The following is a 23,632-nucleotide window of genomic DNA, read 5'->3' on the forward strand; positions in this document are numbered from 1 at the left end:
CAGGGCTTTCTTCCAGCTCCCTGTTCCCACAGCACCCATTTGTCTGCAAGCCCCTGATTTGCAGCTGAAGGAGATCAGCTCATGAGCTCAACGTTCACAATTGCAGAGGCGCAGCAAAAGAGAGGCAGAGCAAAAAGAGGAGAGAGGGAGGGAGGAAGGCTGTGAGAGGTGTTGACACTCCTCTGCAATGGGGCTGGAGCTGGAGCTTGCAAGCCAAACCATACACAGAGCAGTCTCCTCCCCTTCTCCCATTCTATATTAATTCCCTGTGGAACTACTACAGGAACAGCTGTACATGATACTCAGAGCGCAACATCACAAACTCCAGATATCCCTGGCTCAGTCTCTGCTGCATCGTACCTTTTCTGCAGTGGACTATCATTCTGGAATACTTATTCTTCTTCAGCACAAAGGGATTATTAAGATGCAAACATGATTCAGAAGCTATCTGAGAATTTTCATGATGGTAAGTGCCAGAAGATTTTAATCTGTCCTGCTGAAGTACAGGTCTGTAGTTGCTGAAGTGACTTTTAATGCAGTGATTTCTCTTTTCTCTTCCTCTGTTAACATCAAATCTAGATATATTTAAAATGTGCTGAGAGATGGCAATTATTCTTTGATTGTCAAGTAAGCTATGAAAATATTTTCATCTTAAAAATTAACAGACCTATTTATATTTCTTCTTTACTGCGGTTTAAATTGTAACACAACAATTTCCTCATATATATTTAAATATTCATACATTTCCTTTGAAATTTGCTCTTCATAAAAGTATGGTAAAAGTTTTGATTTTGATATAGGGTTTAAAAATGCTTAAAATGTTTATCAGATTAAAGTTTTTTTTTTGCGTTGCAGATACATTGTTTTAATTTATTGTAGTAAGTTTTCATTTCATGTATTGTATTTCCCAAACCCAGATTGCATGTTTAATAAAGGGAATAACAGGGAATTCATAAAGCATTAGCACACTGCTCTGAAAGGCAGTGGGCTCAGTATAACAACTCATATGCAAAGCATTAACCTCCAGGGTTTTTTTCAATGAAACATAGCCTTTTCATAGAAACCTCTACATGCAGCTAAAGAAAACTTCAGCTTGCACAGCTATGGACTAAACATAAGCTTCATGTGATGAAATGTATTTAAAATCTACATAAATTTTAAGTTGTGCATAATTTATTTTCTTTTAATAAACATTTGCTGTTAATTTGTGACATATTTAGAAAACAGGAAAACTTTTTTTCACCATGTTCTCACTTTATGGAGCTCTCTCACCACTGTAGTATGTGGGACATTCCAATAGGGTTTAATGTTTTGGTTACTTAGTCTTTGCAGGGTTCACATGAGTCCACTGAGATTAAATAGCCTGGCAGGTATAATTCTGGACTCCTTCAAAAAGGCTGTGTAAGCAATCAGGATAGATCTGCCTTTTGTTTTGCATAAGAAACTGGAATTTATGTAGCAGCTCTCATCCCAAGGAAGCACTTTCTAGTGCAGAATTATATCTATCAGAAAAAGGAATATAAATTAATAAAACAAGCTAAGGTTTTAGAAGAATGTTTCTATTTGAGATCTCTATCACTCTGTTTTGCAAAAGAGCAAAGGAGTGAACATTCCATTTTATTGGTGAAAATGTTAACGCCTTAACATTTTCTCTTCTAAAACTGATGTGATCTGCACTTTGGAATATACTGTACAGTGGGCTTCAAATAACCTAGCCCATTAAGTTTTCACTGTATCACTTGTTCACTGGTTTGAATGGACAGTGGCTGTTTTTAGAAGGCATTCGCACCATTATAGAACACTGATGGGAAACAAAATCACAAATGTGATAATAGTGAAACATTAAATAAACAAGGTGCATTGCTTGACTAAAAAGTTTTGAAGGGTTATTTTCATATTTTAATTGAGGACACAGGGGGAATTCTCCTGTCCAACCTTCTGTGCACAAAAGAAAGAATGTACTGTGTACTGATGGAACACATTGGTGCTAAAGGCTAAAGGTTTTTTTTATGATGAGGGGAGGAGAGTATTTTAATTATTTTACCTGTTGTGAATAATGAACTTGATTCAGATAGGGAAACATTATGCAAGGTTTTATAGATAAAAACAATCTCACAGCTGTTAATGATCAGCATGTAGCCTATACGAATACTTGTTGTGCTACTTGTTGTGCTAGTAAATTCTATTTTATGAGAAAAAAACAATGTTTAATATTTTAGAATAGGAATATATGAAAGATAAACTTCTAATATAATTTGAAGTCTATTGTACATTCTAGGTGGTATTGACAGCCAAGAAGAAAAAGTAAAAAATCATAGCAACAGGGTGATTAAAATGCAATATAATAACCTTGTCTGATCCCACACAAACTCCAGGTGACCTATTTAGAAAATATCACTGTAGAGTTATACAAACTATGGTGTTTTAGGAACAGCTCTGCCAGGAAACTAATGCACAGAACTCTTTCAAGGCAAAATAGTAATCAACTAAAAAATCCTGCATATTCCACATGCAATCAGATCTAACATTCTGGACTTAATTCACCTTTTCTCTGAATTATTTAAACAAAGTATTGGACCCTGCAGTTGCCAATGTGTAATTAAATCCTGAAAGAGAATCGAGGATTGTTTCACTGGTCCTGCTGTCATGCTCTTCTCAGACAATGTTTGTTTCAGCCAGCTCTTATGCAATTATCTTGATGCCCCTAAATTGTGTTAACAGTGGACAATTCAGAGGTATACTGTACAGTATATGATAATTACGTTTTAAATTCACTGTGAGATAAAAACATGGATTAGAATTTCATGAATTAACCATGTATAATGTTTTTTTTTAAGAAAGTAACATATAATGGTAATTAAAATGTATAATTTTGCACAATCGTTAAAGGTCTTCATATTACATTTGTCCAATACATGGCTGATTATATTGAGGAAAGTAAACTTCCAATTATAAACCTGGAGCACCTGGACCACTTAGCTCATTACACGTGCAGGCCAGGGGTTTTACCGAAATACTCACACTCACTAAAGATATAATATTTGTTATGTCCTGCACGAGAGACCGAAGCACCACATTTTCTGTCATTTCCTTGGGTAAACTTTTGAATAGTTCAAATGTGCTTGAAAGCGCAGCTGGCAGCTTTCTGCCAACCCGGACATCTGATATGAACAAAGCATTGAGAAGGCCTAAAATGTTAATGAGCTTTGCAGGACACACTATCTACTTCGCGAAGTCAACGTGTTATTAGATACAATGAACTGCTTATGGACAGCCGGTTCTGGAACATTAACTTCAGCAGCAGCAGTACTACGTTCAAATAATAAATTGGGTAAGGTGTTCAAGAAAATAGAGAAATATATTTTGTATTTTTAAATAGTATTTCAAGTTTAGCAGTGACAACACCTAAAAAGAAGACAGAAAACGATATGTACAGAGTGACAGAATCACAGCAGCCCACTTTCCGAACTATCCAGACAAAAGAGGCTAGAAAACGCGGTGAACTTCTCGGCGTCAGTAGGGAGGGTCATTCTGCTCAGTGGTAACGCAATGCTTTCGGGTGACCTCAAGTTCCTTCAAGTCAAGTTCATTTTTAAAGACATCGTACAAAGCTTGGAGTCTGATTTTATTTTAATTAATTTAAGCAACTGCGTACTTGCGGACAATGTGTCCCGCTGAATGTTTTATAGTTCCGTTATGCCGCCAAGAGTGAGCTGATACTAAAAAAAGCGAAATTCAGCAGGGCACTTAAATTCAAGCCTCAGGTCACATGTTAATAAACATGTCGGGTAAATTTAGTCAATAGTCTGCGCAGTAACCGTTCTGGATATGTCTAGGGGCATATTTCCCACTTATCCATGAAGACGATTTACAGTTCGATACGGTTGCCACTGTATAGAAAAAAAAAGCAAACGCACTTAAAACGTTGTTTTTGGTATTAATATTCTTATGATAAAAAAACAATTCGAATACAATTTATTCAAGGTATTTGCATCCTCTGTGATGTTAAACGGTGAACAGAAGGATTTTTGACCATTAAAACCCCCTATAGCTGGACCACCTCTACAGCAGAAAACCTTATTCTCCTCTTGTCGCATAAACCTCCACCACACCTCCTCCACGGGTATGGCCACAGTTCTGTGCCGCATTCTCCAGCACATGGTTTCTCACATGGCCCGGACCGTGCTGATGCACTGCGAAGCTACAGCTCACACATTCATGCAAAGCTAGAGTCCCTGCTGCTCATTCATCAACTGGGAGATGAGCTCTGAATTCAGATGCTTTCTCGCTCCTGAGGTTACATCATCATTTCCTTTCGGATTCAACAAGTTTGTTCTGGCTGCTAAACGGAGAATCAGTATCATTTAAAAATAGCTGTAGTGCTAAAAGGTTTTTTAGACTGAAAGGAATATAAAACTATTCTTTGATTTTACATCTGCCACTGCACAGATGGGCGTTATTGTGAAACTGACACAAACATTGGCAATAAATACAGCATATCTACATGACACATGTAGGAGTATCTTTCAATGAGATACTAATCTGAAATGCTAATCTGAACGAGTTACTTTGTCCTCTAACTGTATATATACTTATTGCTGCAAAAACCCAATCCCGTAGGATTTAAGAATGAAGGAGCTGTTCACATCCAAACCATATCAAGGACATCTAGGGTGGTTCGCTGTGACAAGCATTAAAACAACGCACCAGAAATAAACAGTGAACCTGTATGTTTTTTTTTATTTCTTTAACAGAACCGAAGAACACACCACATTAAAACATCCTTTTTTAACTATGTGTATTTCAGCGGCTCTTTCAGCACCGAACTTCTCTGTAAAAAAACAAGGTAGCCGCTATTCTGTTTAAATGGGAATGCAGAGGATTACAGTTCGAAAGGCTGGCCGAATCACGTATATCTAGTAGTTGGTTTCTTGTATTCAATTACTGCTACTTTAAGTAGGTGACTGGGTTTTCCGAGAAATTGGAAAAAGGGATTTGACGAAACGCTACCATTCTCCTTCAATATTTACATTCAATTATTACTCGTTAGACATTGATTGTAACACTGCGAGGTGTCCGTGAAACGACGTCAGCTTGTGAAGGGCTTCGAAATTAAAAATGATTTATGTAAAGACAGGTGGACCGATTTTTAGTAGATATATGAATGTTTTCTGAAATGAAAACATTGATGAATAAAAACTGCGGCAGCCTTAGGTCTCTTTTTTAAATTTTGCCGCCACCTTCATCGCCCCCCTTCGGTGAGCCTCGCTGACGCAGCTTCTCCTCTTACATTAGCCTGAATGGCGATTGCAGCAGACTCGAAGGGTCGAGGGAGCGCAGTGCATATCCAGCTAATTACTACCACGAAAAACTTGTAAATGAGGCGGATACGAACAGTAAGTGAAATAATGTGATTCTTTATATCATCCCGACAGCACTGTCTTTTGTGTGTTCTGTCCGGCGACCTTAAAAGCCGCGTTATTTTCGGCTGTTGTACGCGACTGCAATGCCGGTCGGCTCTCCCCGGCTGCTGCCTTTCTTTGTGCTGTCACGACTCGTCGTGAGAGGCTTCGTGTCGTGCTCGCAACCGGCCCCTTTTGTTGCCATTTCTCGTCCGATTTCTGAATAAGTAAGTGCGGGAAGGACGCTGCCTGCACGAAGCTGAAGTGCTAAGGTCGATAATGTAACAGCGCAGATCTCTCCCAGCTGTGTTGAGCTTTTTGTGCGTTAATGTGTCCGTCTGCCCTCGGCGATCGCCGGGCGGTTCGGCTGCCGCCGCCTCGGCTTCCTCCTCAGCTCCCGGCGTCGAGCTGCTTTTGTGAGGACACGGTCGGCTTCGTCCGCTCTACAACGGCGCCTTTCCCTTCCTCTTTCCAAAGAAGAGGGTGAAATGATTGATTGTTTATTGAGATCTTTTTGGTGTGGTTATTCTGAATTAAATCCGTGTATTTTGAAACCCAACTCATTATAGAGGCATTGTGCACTCGAGGCTGTTACGTGGACGAGCATGTTTTCTCCCCGCTAAGTGTTGTAAAATGCTCTTGCTTGTTTTTTTTTAAAAAGTGTTATTTTTATGTTGAGTTTTAAAATATGGTACATATTTTTAAAATGTGGTAGTTAAGGTACTGTTGAGATTGACGGCAGTTTAGAATGGCATTCTCTGTAGGCTGGCCTATTTTTACATAACACTGTTATCAACAGCAATATTGCGTGAAGTGATAGCGTGAGCTGTAAACTTTATGTACTGAATACCTTTAATTACACGTAACTCCTTAATTGTTTTATTGTTGTGGAAAAATATGGCATTTCATCAACTAGTACAGTAGTTTTGTTTAATAAAATGTGGTGTTATTAGTAATAAGCAATCAACTAGCCCACTTTCGTTTTACTAGTTTGATAAAAGTGAATTAAGGCAATTAAGTGTAGGGTTATTAAACTAAATTCAAATTAAACGTGTCGTTTTCAAGTGAATCCCTACACGTAAGGGCTCTAGTTTTCTTGAAATGGCTTAACTTCCCACCCCTCAAAAAACTGCAACGTGGCCGCGGCGTCAAGGACCGAAACGGAGGTAATTCAAATCCGTGATCGAAGGGAAAAGACGAAAAGTAAATAAAAAGAAAAGTATTTGTTTTTCCCCTCTGTAGAACTCGATTTTCTGATCACGAAAGTCTTCCCAGCGAGTGTATTTTCGAGGTTTCCACAGCCTATTGTGCTGTGCGGCGTGGAGGGGGGTTTCGTGTTCCGTGACGTCATACAGCTCGAGTGGTTTCCACGGCGCTGGTGAAATCGCACTTCCTGGAACAGTGACTCAAGATCTGTGTTGTCACAGTTACACATTTAAAGGCAGACTTCCTTCTCTGTGTGTTCCGCCGGCTCTGTTGTGTTGCTACATGACGGGTGTATCCACCCGTGCGTTTTCCTGGTTTGCAAACGTCGGATATTTGCGTCTCCGAAATTCCTCAAGAATGTGTGCACACCTCTACCTTTTCTTTAGAACCCTTTGAGAGATTGGCGTGATTGGGCTTCCTGATATACCTGTAATGTAGCTAATGTTGTTTTGTTGTTTCCCAGAGCCTTGTGAACACATTATACTTACCCACTTTAAAAATACACTGGAGTTCTCGTTATACTCGTTTCGTTTCCAGTTTAAAGCTGGAATTAAGTGCCCTTTATATTACATATAGCAAAGTAGAAACGACTGTAAATAACTCAATTTGTTTGGAATGAAAAATGTCCTGATACAATAATTGTACAACTATATTTGACAATTATTCTAGATGTAACCATCTTTTTAGCTATGATGTTTCAGACTTTAAAAAGCTACAGTTTACCATAATAAATTGACATCCGAACCACATGGCATGGTACTGTATTTGATCAGTTTAGCTAAGTGCACAGCATGGTGGTCCTGGGGTGTTATCTGCTGTGTGAGTGTGTGTGCATGTGTGCCTTGTGATGGACTGGTGTCCCATCCAGAGTGTATCCAAACTTGCGCCCGTTCCTTGCTGGAATAGGCTTTGGCTCCCCGTGACACTGTATTGGTTAGAGCAGTCAGAAAATGGCTAAATGAATTTAGCTAAGCAAAAGAGTGCGCTGCTCCTTTAAAGCACTGTTGCGTGCCAGTTGGCAGGACAGCCTTCGTTTTCTCTGTAGTATTCTCATTCATCCTCCCTCAGTCCCCACTGCAGCATGTTTTGGATGCTGCTGTGAGCAGCTAACTGGGGAGAAATTAATCGAGAGGACTTGGAAGAAAAGTGGTAACCAAACCACATCACACTGCGCAGCCAAAAGATTGAAAGAGCTTAGGTATAGACCCATATTTGTGAAATTATAGCTCTTAGTATATCACCCCCTCCTCAAGGCCTGAGTGTTTGGATTTCCCAAGCTCCCATGAGATGCTAGGCGGTCAATAGTTTTAAGTCTGAAATTGTGCTATAGTTTCCTAAATATGTGAGACTGATTAGTGGGGATCTGTTAATTTCCCTGATTGTTGTTCAGGCTATTACAATATAACCACACAGTAAAGTGTGCACCAGGGGCACCTACCCTTGAAAAGTGTTCTACTTAGTGAAGAATAGTTTGACCATCCCTGTCCTTGTATGTACACAAGGCTTGCATGCAACTGTTAAATTGTTTCTTTATTAGTAATGTCCTTTAAAGTCTTTTCAGGTGTGCTGTGTACTACAAGAAAAAGCATGATCATCTGGTTTATCAGTGAGGGATGAGCCTATAGTGACAGACTGGGAAGCTTACCGTCTTTCATTGAGTCGTCTGAAGCCCTTATTGAAAGATGATGGTTTTATCATAGCTTTACCGAGAAAGTCTGCATTTCCTTGTATTACTATATCGCTGCCACTTAAAGATGCTGTATCAGTGGTAGGAAAATCAATCCTTATGTTTTGTTCTCTGTTGTCTTTGTTTTTTCAGGTTACCCCAATGTAAAATGGAGGATAGCTTTGATTGCGACTGTGGTGAGCTGGAGCCACCCGATCATTAACGACTGGATCCTTGCTTAATAAAAAGCTACTGGACTCTAGTTGTTTGATCAAACGATCAAAATACTTAAAATAACAAACGCAAAATTAAAAAAAAAAAATCCTAGTGCTCATAGGCACAGTAGAATGACGCTGCTCAGGACCAGTCAAACACTGAATGTATCTGCACTGTGAGGATGTTGTTGTTAGATGCTTTTATATTTATTCACTTTTATTTTCAATGTTAGCATTTTATTCTGGCCTCAAGATTCATTCCATTGTAGTCTTTCTAACACTAGTGTAAATTAGACGGAAGGAAACCTCTTTTGCAAAACATGATGGTAAAATACATCACATGTCTACCAAACGTCAGCTTTTTCAGTTTTTCTCTTGGAAAGCTGTGAATGACCGACTGGGGGGGGAAACTGCTGGCCTAGTTGTTGACTTGTTTGGTAAATCCTAAGAAGAATCACGGTTTGAATGCAGAGTCTTTTGCACATGTTCAGGTTGTTCAGATTTTGTTCGAATCGATCTCAAGTGTCTGCTGAGCATTGGTATTTCAAAAATTAAAGTGAAAACCCTGGTACAACAACAACAATAATAAAAATAAAAAGTCTGCTAAAAAATGGCAGAGAAGTTTGAAAGCCTGATGAACATTCATGGCTTCGATCTGGGCTCCCGCTACATGGACTTGAAGCCGCTGGGATATGGTGGAAATGGTCTTGTGTTCTCCGCCGTGGACAATGACTGTGACAAAAGGGTGGCAGTAAAAAAAATAGTCCTCACTGACCCCCAGAGTGTGAAACATGCCTTACGGGAAATCAAAATCATCAGACGCCTCGACCACGACAACATCGTCAAGGTGTTCGAGATCCTAGGACCCAATGGAACACAGATGACGGAGGACGTGGGCTCTCTGACAGAGCTGAACTCCGTCTACATCGTCCAGGAGTACATGGAGACGGACCTGTGCAAGCTCCTGGAGCAAGGCCTGCTGTCCGAAGGGCACGCCAGGCTGTTCATGTATCAGCTGCTACGGGGTCTCAAGTACATCCATTCGGCCAATGTCCTGCACAGGGACCTCAAACCTGCCAACCTGTTCATCAACACTGAGGACCTGGTGCTGAAGATAGGAGATTTTGGTTTGGCAAGAATCATGGATCCCCATTATTCACATAAGGTAAGCTGTGCATTTGCTTTTTATGAAATGTGGCAGTTCTGGAGGGAATGAGGTTTATTGCCATTGCCTTCCTTTGTTTTAGTTCAGAACATATTATTGTAGTGCTGTGTTCGTTGGGTGTGCTAGAAATGCAAACCTCAGTACAATGAGATCAAGCTATCATGCCTTCATTGGAAGGGAGTCCATATAAGCCTAGTTGAAAATAGGAACGATAAAAATATTTCCTGAAACCCAAAAAAATCGACGCCTTTGCTTCCTATCCCAAAGGATGTGGTTCCTGCAAGCAGCTATAAAGGATATCTCCAAATTTCCTTTCAACAAATGGCAGTATCCTGCTGCTTAACCGTTAATTTAGTTGTGACCAAGCATTAACTTTGTACAAAATGTAGCTGGGCAGTCTAGAGGAGTATATTTATTTTGCTCAGTTTTTATAAATTATAATGGACTTATCCTCTTGAATCTCCCTCCTGCTATCATTAGAGAAATCTCAACTAGCTAAGCCACTGGTTTTTAGTTCTTGTCCTTTCATGTTCAAGTTCTTAATGGTAAAATAGCAATTACTGTCAATGTTTGAATCTTCCTGTTATGGTGTTTCTTGGTATGGTTACCATTCAGCAAACAGACCCATGTGCAGTATATCACAGGTCTTAAATTTTTTAATCGTTCAGTCTGCCATCTGCATGCAGGAACTGTCTGCTTTGTGAGATTGCCAAGGCAGCTGTACATTTTAAAGCTCCTGACTGTGTACTCTTGCAGTTGGGTAATGTTCGGTGGTCAAGTCATCTTGCTGTTTATGTCCAGACATTTCTGTGTGAGTAGAAGCATGTTTGCAGCTAAGCCTAAAATAATCTTGCACATCTTGTCAGTTGACAGTGAAATATTTGATTGCAACTTAATTTGGAGAGTATGCAGTAACTCGGGTGTGCATGTGATTATGTGGGTGAGGTGGCAAAAGTACAGGTCGTGGGATGGCTAACTTAAATATTCAGGAAGCAAACATGCTTGCTTATTTAAAATCTTGTCAGCCTAAAAGAGTATCTAAAGAAGTGTGCATTCTTCAGAGAAAGTCTTGTCTTGAAACTCGCTGATGGACACTAGAGCAACATGCAGTGGAAATGAATGATGTCTAGCCTTTTTGAAAGTGCTGGCTCTAAACTCTGGGATTGCAAAATCATTTCCAAATCTGCAGTGCTATTTCTGCCCTTTGTTCTGCTCTGTCCTTGTAGCTGGAAGAACGCGACCAGTCTTAAACATGTTTGGAAACCTAGTCATGTTTCGCAAAGCAGATGCGGCCAATTGTTCGTCCTTTTTTTTCTACTCTGCTTTCTTAATCTCAAATCTTGTTAGAAGCTGTTTGATTGACCTTATCTTTTTAGTTACTACTTTGTACAAGTTGTGAGTGAAAACAATTCAGAAACATTTTGGGTGGTGAAGAGTGGTATATTTCCAACTCAAAGAATTCTTCGGAGGGGTACGTTTACAATTGCTTTTTATTTCACTTGTCAGGTGTACAGATGGGCTCTCCTGGTGTGGGATTAACCCCTGCACACCTTGAAGCTGAGTCATTAAGATTCAATTAACTTATCTCTTTGCTCTTTTGATATGCACAAAACTATATCTGAACTGTTCCAATTTGCATTTGTACTTTAAAGCTGATGTGTGCACAGCAGGCCACATGTCTGCTTCAATAGACAAGCTGCCTTTATAAGCAGCTGTGAGGGTGCTGTGGTCAGCAGTTACACATGATGCTGTGCCTGCAGACAGTAGTCTGGTGACTGTCGGTGACTGTTCATGCGGCACAGGGAGTCTGGTGAGGTCCTCTGTGTGTGCTAACCATTATTTGCAATTGAAACGGACCAAATGTCCAAGAGTAGGCATCTCTCTTGAACACTGGTTTCTAGTTCTGCGGATCTTGAAGGATTGAGTGGTATTTGCAATTGGAATCAACCTTGTACCAGTTCCTGAATTTCAGAACTGCTCCCATTCACACCTCTGCAGAAGGAAAAAACGTTTTTCAAGGGCTTGTTCGTCACATGATCGAGTAAATGTGAACTTGTCTGTTATAAAGAGCTCTTCAGTCTGCAGTAAAGGTGAGCACACTGAGGAGAGTCTGCTTAAAGTCCTGTAAGCTAAAGATGTTAAAAAAGGTCCTTTTGAAGTAGGATTTTTTTTTCACCCTGGACTGAGTGCAGATCAATTAACATCATAATTTGGACAAAGCTTGAGCTCAGCAGACACAGAGGTCTCCCAGGATCAGGATAGAAAACCTTTGTTCTAAAGCAATGGCTCCTCATCCTCATTCTGGGGAATCATTATCTCTGTGTTTTTGCACAAGCAGAGTTATTAGTTTCAGATTAATTGATTCCAGTTGTCTGTTTTGGGGTATTTCAAATCTTTCAGTTCTTAAAATGTTAAATAGAATTTGTAACTGGTCATCTCTGCCAGTTTGAGTTTTAGGTTTTCCTCTGTAAATAAAAAAAATGGTTGTGGGAGTGTTTGATACTGTACCATTCCCACGTCTGTTAATCATAAATTAATCACCAATCCATATCTGTTTAGTTTTGAAGCAAAGGCTAAGTAAAAGGAGGAGAGACATCTTGACATTTTTTTGTAGGCTGAAGTTGTCAGAAACAGTGTCCTTGAAGTAGTAGGTAGTTTTGAAACTGAACTAAGTGCAGAAATTTAAATGTTAAATTTAAATGCTAAAACAAGCATATCAATTAAAGGCATCAATTCAATTAGAATTTGCATTTTAGAGCTCAACTGGATCAAAACTCAGCAGACAGTGGACCTCTAGGACCCCCTGGCCTAGATAATGTAGTGACACTGCAGTAGCTGTGAAGATGATGGTGCACTTTCAAAATGTCTTTTCAGGTCAAATTCCAAAGCTCTCTGCTGCAGTTATCATGGTTAGGCATGTGGTTTTGTCAGGGGACTGTCTGGCTACAGTCCTCAGTGTGAAGCTGGCTTTCTACTGCCAAGCACCTTAAGGCCAGTTAGGGTATTGCTTTCACAATTTGCAGAAAGGTTATGTTGAGTTTCAGTGGTAGCTCTGGCTGCCAAACATGCTCTTTGGGTAGGTTAGGATTCTAAAATAAGATCAGTCTGTTCACTCGCTTTCTAAAGTCTGTGACTTCTGGCCTATGTACAGACAAATGTACGTATGCTCTGTACCTTCTTTTCTTGCAATGCACATATCTGCAGTTGGTTTCAAGTGTGTGAGGCTGAGGTATGAACAGATTTAACCAGAGTTAACTGTTCAAAGTATTTAAATATTGTGTGAAAAATAAACGATGAGCTGACATTTTGTAAAGGCGACTGGTAAGAAGGGTTTTCTAATTAAGGAAATGTCATTGTCTCTCAGTGGAGACATTACTGTGGAAAAATGCATTACTGACTTTGTTTACTCTACAGGCATCTGTTTTGGAAACAAAGCATAATGTTAATCTTGGTATGAAGGCCTGAAATGTAATGGACAAAGGGAGAAAAAATAACTGTCTTATGAATGGAAGGTAACATATTCTTTGAGACCATTGAAGTCATTGCTTGAAGATATAGTTTTTGGAATAAAGATTTACGGGTTTTGGAATAAAGTTCCAAATCCTGATGCTCACCTTTAAGGACATGAACAGTTTTTCTCCTAAGTCCACCAGTGAACTATCTCACTACTTGCGCTCTTCAAAGCTTAGTCTTCTTTTATTTCCTAACACTGGGAAACCATGCTTTCTGTTTTGTTGCATCAAAGCAGTGAAAAGGTCTCCCAGCCCATATCGGACCTTGCTAGTCAGTCAGTACTTTCATATCCTGTTTTAAAACTCCCTTTTATACTCCTAAATGCCTCTATTTCTTGTACAAGCCTGATAGCAGAGGCCACATTTCAGACACCAAGGGCCAGTCTGCAACTCTTTACTGCCTGGAATTGTCACAAGGTTTAATTCAGAATATTTAACCCATTTCCAGTGTTTGGGCATCCTGACATCATAGGATAGGAGTGTTGTTTTTATTTCTTTTGTGTCTTTGATTTTGGTCCTTCCCAAGCTTTTATGCTACATAAGGGGCCTTTGTGGCCTTTTAAAATGCTTCATAGAGGTTTTACAAAACTTGTTCAGCTTTACTCTAGAATCTAAACATTTTCCTTTTGACCATGGTGGTAGTAACATCAAAAGGTTCCAACCAAAAATGACTAGCAGTTATGTTCAGGTCAGCTTTTGTAAATGTGTGATTTCTTTTTTCCGTCTAATGCTTTTGAAAGCTGAAACATCTGAGAGCTACAACTGCATTGATCTGTGTGATCAGTTTAACGTAGTGATGGGTGTTCATGCCAGCCAGGTGCAATCTCTCAACAGGCGGTGGGTGTAGTTTTGTGAAGAAATGTGGCCAAGCATTCTGAATCCAGGAGCGTCCTGTTGAAGTCCTTTTATTTTGAAGATCAGTTATTTTTGTGGCCAACATATGGAACAAGTGTTTTCGAGAGGAGATCAAGCCCTCATCTTGCCCTTTCTCCTTCACGTTTCAGGCGTTCCCTCTTTAGCATTTCATTATGTGTGATGCCGTTCGGCTCTGACAGGAGACGGGTCTTTTTCTGCAACACTCTGTGGTTCTCCTTGATTCCTTTCCACTCCCACTTTCTCAGCAAACCTTTGAACTCCAGCCCATTTTGGAAGACCTATTTCTCGCTGAACGCAAATCCCAGTTCCCATGCGATGTTGCACATACCCAGCTTCACGGTCATCCTTTCTCCACCTCCAGAACCCACATTGCATCCTTTGCTTCATCACACGTTCTTAAAGCCTAAGAGCTCTGCATTAGACTTATGGGGTCTCACTTGCCCATTTGGGGATTTCAGCAGTTTCACCCCCACGGGCAAGTTTCTGTTCTCTGTGCCAGTGAGATCAGACAGTATGGAAAACTATTTCAAACTGCACCTTTTATCCACCTTAATTACGGTTTGACTTCACTATGGACAGGGACTCCAGTCCTTGTGGTCTGGAATCCAGCAGGTTACTAAGCTTCTTTAAATCCTTAACAGACCATAGAAAAAAGATCTACTGGACCAGTTAAACTTTATTTGCATTCATTTCACCGTTCAACCAGCCGTATAGCCAGTTATGACCTAAAGAGCTAAAGAAAACGTCCTGGATTTAGGACCAAATTTGGGCAAATAAATGTTTATCACCTGATCTCTGTGCCCACCATCTGTATATTGTGTTGCACTGTCCTGACTTCAGTATTCATAGGATTAATTTGATCTTAAATCATGTTTGTCTCATACATGCATTAATAAAGAATTTTATCAAGATATTTGAAGTTACTTTGGGAGCCCGATCTGCTGTGAGAGAGAAAAAAACGATAACACACAATTTAAAGCATGATAGTCAGATTGAGGTTTACTTTCACAGAAATAAGTAGGTCCCAGATCAAGAATGCTATAACATTATATTGATGGTTATCATTCTGATCCCAAATGTGGAAGTTTGAATTGGAAGCTGAGCATTGTCACAATCTGATTTAAGGCTTATTTAGTTTTGGCTCATTCAGTGCCTTATTGGGCAAATGTATTTACCATGTGATTAATAAACACATTCAGTTCTTTTGTGTTTATTTGGTCTTTATTTCTTGTTTGGTATACTAAAACAGATTAGCTCCATTTCTCCATGAAACAGGCTAAAGCTTTTACAATGGTCAAAATGTTTAAAAAAATCTCCAATTATGAACACTTACTTTACTGATTGCTGATACAAAATTCTCCCCACCCCTAACTTTGTAAAGAAATTCCTCCTGTCTCTTACATTAAAGTAAGATGTGGTAATCACCATGTTATAACACCAAGCATTCTGAAAACTGATTAAGAATTGAACAAACCATGGGGTCTTTGTTTTCTTGACTTGAGTGCTGGAAGAAGACGTGTGTATTTGGAAATCGCAGTCACTCCGTGACCACTTCTTACTGTAGCATGCTTTATCTACTGCAGGAGGTGATGATGCTCTGATGTTCATTTTTACCCTTGCTCATATTATGTCTTTGGCATTTGCAATTAAAACAAAGCCTCTTTGCATGTTTTCTGTGAATCTCCTTTCTGTGTAATCTGCCTTGTGAATGCCAGGTCATTATATAATAGTCAAATGTTCTAGTAAATTAATCCTGTTTTGGATTTAAAAAAGTGAAAGAAAGGTTTATCAACAGTAGGCATCACCTGGTTTGTTCACATACTTTTGATCTTCTCTGACTGAGCTAAGGGATCTTTGTTCTGTTTTGGATTGAATTTTATATTGTAAATGTATTGTTAGTTTGTAAAGCACACACACTGAACCTCAGTAATACCAGTGGCATTGGCCTGGAGCTGCAGATAAAGGCCTCTCACTGGTCGGCCTAGTTGGCATTTCCCTTCAGCCACGAGAGAGAAAATGAGGGATAATCCTTGTCTCTGCTGATAATGGGCAATGCTGACACTGGGTGCACATTTCTCTTGTTTTCGCTCTGCCCCCGCCCCCTCCCATGTTTAATTTTAGTGGGGTGAAAGTCATTGGGATGGAAATGGTCTGCTGGTTGTCAATGAGTTTACCCTTGTTTTCAGATTTATCCAAATGTTATTAGGCCTATGTCAGAGAGTGATATTAAAATAAACGACACACAGGTGAGGTACAGAGGAACCTTCTTAAGATGTGCTAATCATTGCATTTCTTTGTTTTCAGGGTCACCTTTCCGAGGGATTGGTCACAAAATGGTACAGGTCTCCCCGTCTTCTGCTGTCTCCTAATAACTACACCAAAGCCATTGACATGTGGGCTGCGGGCTGCATCTTCGCAGAAATGCTGACTGGAAAAACTCTCTTTGCAGGTCAGTGTAACGAAAACTGTTATCCTATGTTGTCGAACCATCTCTGTATTTTTATGGTTTAAAAGCTGAACACCTGGAATCGATTATTCCTTTCCACGGTATGCTGTGGAATGCAGTGATTTTGCTTGTAAGGGTCAATGTCTGTGCAGGTACAAAAAAAATCCTTGAATAGAAAGTACACTATTTTCTTTTTTTTTTGTATTTAGGCTAGTGGCCAAGTTAAGCCTTGTGCGTATGATTATTATGCTAGTGAGTCTGTTAAGACTCTTTGGAGGCAGGAATTCTAGAGTTTAGACCAGAGTGGTTACACTGCAGTATCTCAGCTGTTAAGAGTGTGCTTTTGCTGTTTCTTCAAAACTTCAAAACAGGTTTCCCCTCTCAAATTAGTCCCACCCGGTAGGACTAACAGTGTTGATGGTCTGAGCTTGCCTGTTGTAATATTAGGCTCTCCTGATGTGAACACATAGGTGCTCACGAGCTGGAGCAGATGCAGCTGATACTGGAATCTATCCCCGTTATCCATGAGGAGGACCGTCAGGAGCTGCTGAGTGTCATCCCCGTTTTCATCAAGAACGATATGTCTGAGCCACAGACCCCGCTGGTGAAGCTGCTGCGAGGTGTCAGTGCTGAAGGTAACAGGAATTGAAAATCAGCCCAAGGTTGATCAAGTCCACAACAACTATTGTTGCAACACCTCAGCATGGTAATAATAGAAATTGCATGACAAAAGTGTGGTGTAAATATATACTTTAGCTGTCACTTACGAATACAGCTGTATTTCACTCTCCATGCAGGTGATTTATGTTTCATTGGTCTATTTAGAAAATCATTTAAATGATTATCATTTAAATGAAAGTCTTTCAGGTGCAGAGTGCTAATCTTAAACATTTCCTCTTGTTAGCATTGGACTTTCTGGAGCAGATCCTGACTTTCAACCCCATGGACCGTCTGACTGCAGAAGAAGCCTTAGCCCACCCCTACATGAGCATCTACTCCTTCCCATTGGATGAGCCGATCTCTAGCCACCCCTTTCACATTGAGGATGAGGTGGATGAGATCCTGTTGATGGATGAAAGTCATAGCCATGTGTACAACTGGGACAGGTAAATCTTGCAGCATTAAGTGTTCAGTGTTGCATTGTGTTGTATGTTTCCTCAAATGTTCAAACCCATGTGACTCATAACATATTTGAATTCAAAGCACAAAGTTATTTTTCCTCTGCTTGTTTGGGATTGAACCTTGAAGTGACCATTCCCATGATTTCTGTCTGTTCGCATTGCAGGTATCATGACAGCCAGTTCTCAGACCAAGACTGGCACCTTCACAGTAACCATGAAGCTGATGAGGTCCAGCGCGATCCCAGAGCCATTTCGGATGTAACGGATGAGGAAGAAGTACAGGTTGACCCACGCAAGTACACAGATGGGGACCGTGAGAAGTTCCTGGATGACTCTACCTTTGACTCTCTCTTCCCAAATGAGCCTTCCTGGCAACATGAGGATCACCATGAAAACAAGTACTGTGACCTGGAGTGTAGCCACACTTGTAACTATAAAGCTGTGTCCCCTTCTTACCTGGATAACCTGGTGTGGCGCGACAGTGAAGTCAACCACTACTATGAGCCCAAGCTCATCATAGATCTGTCCAACTGGAAAGAGCAGAGCAGGGAGAAGGCAGATAAGAAAGGTAAATCTAAATGTGAAAAGAATGGCCTGGTAAAGGCTCAGATAGCACTCCAGGAAGTGTCCCAGCAACTGGCTGAGAAGGACAAAGAGAAGAACAAGGGCTTTGATTTCGATTCCTTTATAGCGAGCACCATCAAACTCAGTCTTCAGCCAGAGCCCTCCGAGGTGGGCCTCTTAAACGAACTGAACAGCTCTGTGTCCCTGATAGAATCCAAAAGCTCGTTGTCCAAGTCGGTCAGCCAGGAGAAAGAGGAGAAAGGGATAGTGAACCTGGCCCAGCTGGAGGGCTGGGTGCCCAACCCCTGGGAAAGCCAGTTTGACAACGTGGAGGTCGGGGAGGAGAGTTGCCTGATAGATGAGGTTTGCTGGGACGTGAGGAAAGACGAGCAGCTAGAGAAGGAAAATACCTACACCAGTTACTTGGACAGGCTTTTTAGTAAGAAAGAGGAGGCTGAGGTAGCAGAGCCAGAGCCTACAGAAGACAAGGTAGCGGAGGAGAAAGAGGTAGAGGAGGGCTTTATTGGAAGAAATGGGGAGATTGTCTTCAATGTGCAGTTTGAGTCCTTGGCTCTGCCTGGGTTTGACAGTTCTTCAGATTCACCACTTAAGTCTATACAGGCCACTTTAACGCCTTCAGCAGTGATGTGCTCCCCCCAGATAGCTCATAAAACATATAGCAGCATTCTGAAACATTTAAATTAAACCACACCCCAAGACATTTTTTTAATAGTATGAACATTATTTTACTTGAATCATTTCATACATTTGTGTTGTGTACGGTAAATATTAAGGAATTTATTTTTTTCAAGGGTGCGTTCATAAGTTTGCAAAGAGTGTCAGACAGCACTTTGGACTTATTTCGGTGGTGCGGTGGGAAACAATCGATGATCACGCCCTGATTTAAAAACTGGCATGTCATTTGCACACAATGGACACCTAACAAATAAGGAGAGAAGGAAGAAAAACCATAAAAGAAAACAATGCAGTGCTGGCAACGTGAAATAATGAGGAAAATGCACTAATGATGATAAACTGGGAAGACCTGTCAGTAATGCAGTTAGGCCAAGTCTAGAAGAACTTGTTTTTCATGGAGTGGATCTCATATTGGCATATATAAATACACAGTGGGGGGAAATATATATAGGCATGTTTATTTTATTTTTTTAAGTAATGTGCAAAGGTCTAACTTATTAAAGTATTTTCCCATAAAGGTATCCTAAAACTTTTTCATACTGTAACATTTCTTAAGACACATGATGCCAGCATCATCCATTAAATGTAGACATTGGTACACATGTGTTATCTACCTCAAGGTAACAGCAGTGAGTGGGAAGCTAGGAGCCACACTAGTGCTTTAAGGCATGTTCTTGTATGTTCGCTTTGCCAGCAACCTAATACCATTCAGTGCGCATTGACTGTTTTTTAATACACATTTGCCATAGTGAAGTGTTAATATGCATCATTATTTATTTTAGCAAATGTGAGGTATTTATTTTAATTTTGTAGGTTCAATGTGACTGTTCACAATCGGAGGCATTTTAGTTCAGTGCATTCTTTTGTCCAGCATTATGGCAAGATCGTTTTGTAACGGCAGAATACAAATTCATCCGCTCGAGTTCATGCTTTCTGTTTCCCATTGTTTGTTTCCTTTAGGAAAGCCCTCACTGTGTAAAGCTTTGGTTTTGTTTTTTTATTTATAGGTGCTTGATATTTCTTTAAGGAAAAAAAAACAACAGCTTTATGAATCTGAAAATGCGCCTAGAAGTCTTAAAGTCTTTTTTTAAAAATATATATAAAATAAACCTGTAATGTTAGAATTGTGTGCATGGAAGTAAAAATGGAAGGTACAATAAAACTAGAAGTTAAAGGTGAAGTATATCGTAAGTCATTAAGTTCATTTTAATGTATGTTTTTATTACAATTTATATATACTTTTTTTTCAAAAAGCATGATTAAATTAGGTTAATGTCTAGCATGTAGAACTTCTGGAAATTTATTTTGCCTTTTGAAATACTGGTACTTATTTTCTTGATCATTGGTTCCCCTGTTTAAAAAAAATAAAATAAAAATGGCCAGCAAATATACACAATTTTGTGTGGTTCCACTTTTTAATGATCTAATGTTTCAGTATTTGGTTATATTCCTTGCAAGTATGTGGCCTTGTCCTGCAAGGAAAGTTAAGTGGTTTAATGTTGTTGCTCCTCTGATACATACAAAGTTGTTCTTCACCAGGAAGGGGCAAAAGCAAGCGTACATTAAAGCATCTTCAGGGTAGCTCTCGAAGAAAGGAATTTCTTAAACTTCAAGCTGCTTAAACTTTAAATGTTTTAAAGTTTTCATTCCTGATGGTTCTTTCCAGACATATTGTGAACATCTTGTTAGTGACTGCACTGCAGACCAAACGAGTCGTGTTTTTATCTACTGCTTTCAAAATGGAAAGAGGAGCTGGGAATCCTAACACAATTTCATTGAAAAGTTTATTTCAGAAAGCCCATCACTTCATAGTATTCTAAATCTATAAATGATAAATCCTGAATTATGTAATAAATTGTCACAAGTGTTTAAAACGTTACTGCTTAATTGTTTCTGTAGCGTATGGCAATGTCTGAAAATGGCATTTGAAGTCACCTGCACCCCACTTCCATAAGCAGTTTACCACAATAATGCACAATGGTATATATACAAGACCAGGTAATGTTTAATCAGTGTTGAAAAGAAAACACATTTTAGCTGTGGAGCCTTCTTCAGGTGCCAAAGGATTCCTCTTCCTCCCTGGGCTACTTGCCCCCTTCTCTCACTAAACCAGCATTCCGTCTCTTCACAGCGATCTGTTCCAAGACCAGGCCTTCTGACCACCTCCTATTCCTTTACAGATGTCATCATTGACATCCTGAAGAAGGCTCCACAGCCAAAATGTATTTTCTTTTCAGCATAGAATAAACCTTTAGCTGTTCCTTTGCAGCTAATGCAGCTACCTACTTGACCTTCTTATAAACACGAATTCTGACGAAGCTCGTTCTGATTGATCATGCCTATGGCAAGTGTAAAATTAGCCCTTGTATCACTAGAGAATTTTTACCTTTAAATGGTGCTTGGGGAAACTACTCCATGAATGATTTCTAGGCAATGAATTCTGAGGAGCATAAAATAATGGTTTTGAGTTCCACACGGTAGAGTTTTGTTGTAGAGACAGTACTCTGTCCAAGACCATTGTCTCTGGCTGCTGGGAGCTCTTTTCTGTTTGCTCTGGGATGCAGGCTGTGTGCGCACACGCCCTCAGGCCTACAGAAATTAATATTTTACTTTTCCATGATCCGATATCCAAAATAATCCCATGTTAAGGTTGATCAGGCTGGTTCTGTGTTGCTGCTGAAGTATGACAACTGTTTCCATTTTAAAGAGAAACCCATGAAGAGTGGTGGGGGGAGCACAATGTGCAGGGAGAAGGGGATAAGATATATTTTTAAAAGTAAAACTAATACCTCATGTTTCATTAAATGTAGAATTCCTAGACCTAGATGTCATAATATATGTAATTAAAGGATGAATAACTTAAAATATAAGACTAAAGTGATTTTTAATGATCATAAAAAGAAAACATTTTTTCTGTTAACTATAAAGTGTTCACTTGAGTTATAGTAGTTGAGGTCTACAAATTAATCTTCAACTTTGTATAGAAGGAATTCATGACATTGGTAACTGAGCCCTGAGCAGCTGAAACGTTTGTATTACTGTTTGAGAGAGAACAATTTAATGTAGTCTAATTTAAATCTTTCTTGGAGTAATTTTTAAAACCCACCTATTAAGGCTGTTTTTTGGTAACATTTGCTTTGTCCATGTGAATTCATACCTAAAGGGCACTACATAATGTAAAAATTCAATTAGTTATCCAGTATATTTTTATTGGGTGGTAAAAATGAATGTGACAGAAAAACCAAAAGCAAATATAGCTCTTTTTCTTCACAAAATACAGTTTATTTAGTTTTAAAGCTGATGAGATCTTGTAAGATATCAAGTGATCATGTTCTCCTAACTGAACTGAAGCCAGTGTAACCTAAAGCTAAAACTAAGCAAACCAATCAGCACTGGAGATTAGCTATGTGACACTGGCTGAAAGAAGATAACCCTGAGGGAGGTGACCACCAAATTTGGTTAACCCCTTGAGGGCCATGGGAAATTGTTCAGACTATACGGGATGATAGCCAGGGCACCATGCTAACCAAACCAAAATTGTGGAACGCTTGTGTTGGATTGTGTTACAATGACTTCTCAGAATTCCTATTGATTACTCATGTCGGGATTAAAGAAGATAAAACTAATAATTGCACAAATTGGTACATTCTAAACTGTGCTGTGACGCGTCAATTGCGACAAATGAAAAGGCTGCTGCACTAGCAAAAGGATATTCACCTGGTAGATCAGGAACATGGTCAAACTAGGACGAGGAGAAAGTGCAGCAGATGGGATTGCATTCACAAACCAGGCATTAAACTTTACATAAAGTGATTTCTTCTCATTCTGCATGCTTTAAGCCTCTTGGATCTTAAAATGCAGCAGTAAAGACTTTGATAAGTATATAAACTTATGGTTTTATAATAAAACCTAGTAGTTGTGTGTTCTGGTGTTCCAGATTTGCTAAGAGGGCACAGCAATTTGACAGTGCACAACTCTGCAAGGACAGTGTCCAGTCTTAGCTCAGTATTTATGAGACACACCTGCTGCAGACTTTTCTTTTTGTAGTGTGCTATTGATCCCTACCCTGGACTAATCACAGAGGTCATCTGCTTTTGCTGAGGTCACTTCTGCTCTTATTTTGGACTTCAGTAAAGAAAACTCTTCATGAAGTTTTACTGCTACTTTCCACTTTTCAGCATACCACAGGCCTTTGAGATCTGATCCATTGGTAAAGAGGAACTGCATTCTTGGCACAGCTCAACACAGACCAACTATTTTAGAAGTATATTCAGCTGATTTTTTTTTCCGTTATCAAACTTGAACTTTGACCTCTCTTACATAAGAATGGACAAAGTGCATTACACCATTTACAACTTCATTATTTTATAGTGTTATATCCCCATCATGTGCATTTGCAGTGGTTTTACAGGTTCAATATCATGGAAACTGGGAAGTCTCCAAATATTTTTTTACATGTGCCCTGCCCTTTTTATTTAGTCTTCTTTTATTGCCTTAGCTTTATAGGTTTTTGAAAGTGAACAATTCTAAACAGTCATTCAATCATCAGTACAACCAGTATGATAAATACTTCATGCATTTTAAATATGCAGTCAGTTTGAGCTGCCTCTGTCCCTGATTTAAGTTTCGGAAACTGCACTTATAAAACTTTATGTGCCCTTTAAACATACAATGAACTGTAGTGCTGTTTGTTATATTAGTTGAACCCCACAGCCCCAGGTTAAAAATAATAGCTGCAACATCGAACAAAGGCTAAGCCTCTT

General features: G+C 39.6%; 1 protein-coding gene across 3 annotated transcripts; it reads left to right on the top strand.

The window, feature by feature from the left end:
* The first annotated feature begins 220 nt into the window (after positions 1-220).
* On the top strand, positions 221-20,265 carry mapk6 (mitogen-activated protein kinase 6). 3 transcript variants are annotated; one of them, XM_015342984.2, is made up of 6 exons: positions 221-466; positions 8,428-9,654; positions 16,347-16,491; positions 16,959-17,123; positions 17,393-17,594; positions 17,774-20,265. In XM_015342984.2, the coding sequence occupies exons 2-6, from the start codon at positions 9,100-9,102 to the stop codon at positions 18,876-18,878; spliced, it is 2,172 nt and encodes a 723-aa protein (XP_015198470.1). In that variant the 5' UTR covers positions 221-466; positions 8,428-9,099; the 3' UTR covers positions 18,879-20,265. The 3 variants fall into 3 exon arrangements, with proteins under 3 accessions (XP_015198470.1, XP_006628718.1, XP_015198471.1); XM_006628655.3 differs by lacking the exon at positions 221-466 and adding an exon at positions 5,296-5,396; XM_015342985.2 differs by lacking the exon at positions 221-466 and adding an exon at positions 6,432-6,568.
* The last annotated feature ends 3,367 nt before the right edge of the window (positions 20,266-23,632 follow it).

Source organism: Lepisosteus oculatus, chromosome 5 (genome assembly GCF_040954835.1).
Source record: "Lepisosteus oculatus isolate fLepOcu1 chromosome 5, fLepOcu1.hap2, whole genome shotgun sequence".
Lineage (NCBI taxonomy): Eukaryota > Metazoa > Chordata > Actinopteri > Semionotiformes > Lepisosteidae > Lepisosteus > Lepisosteus oculatus.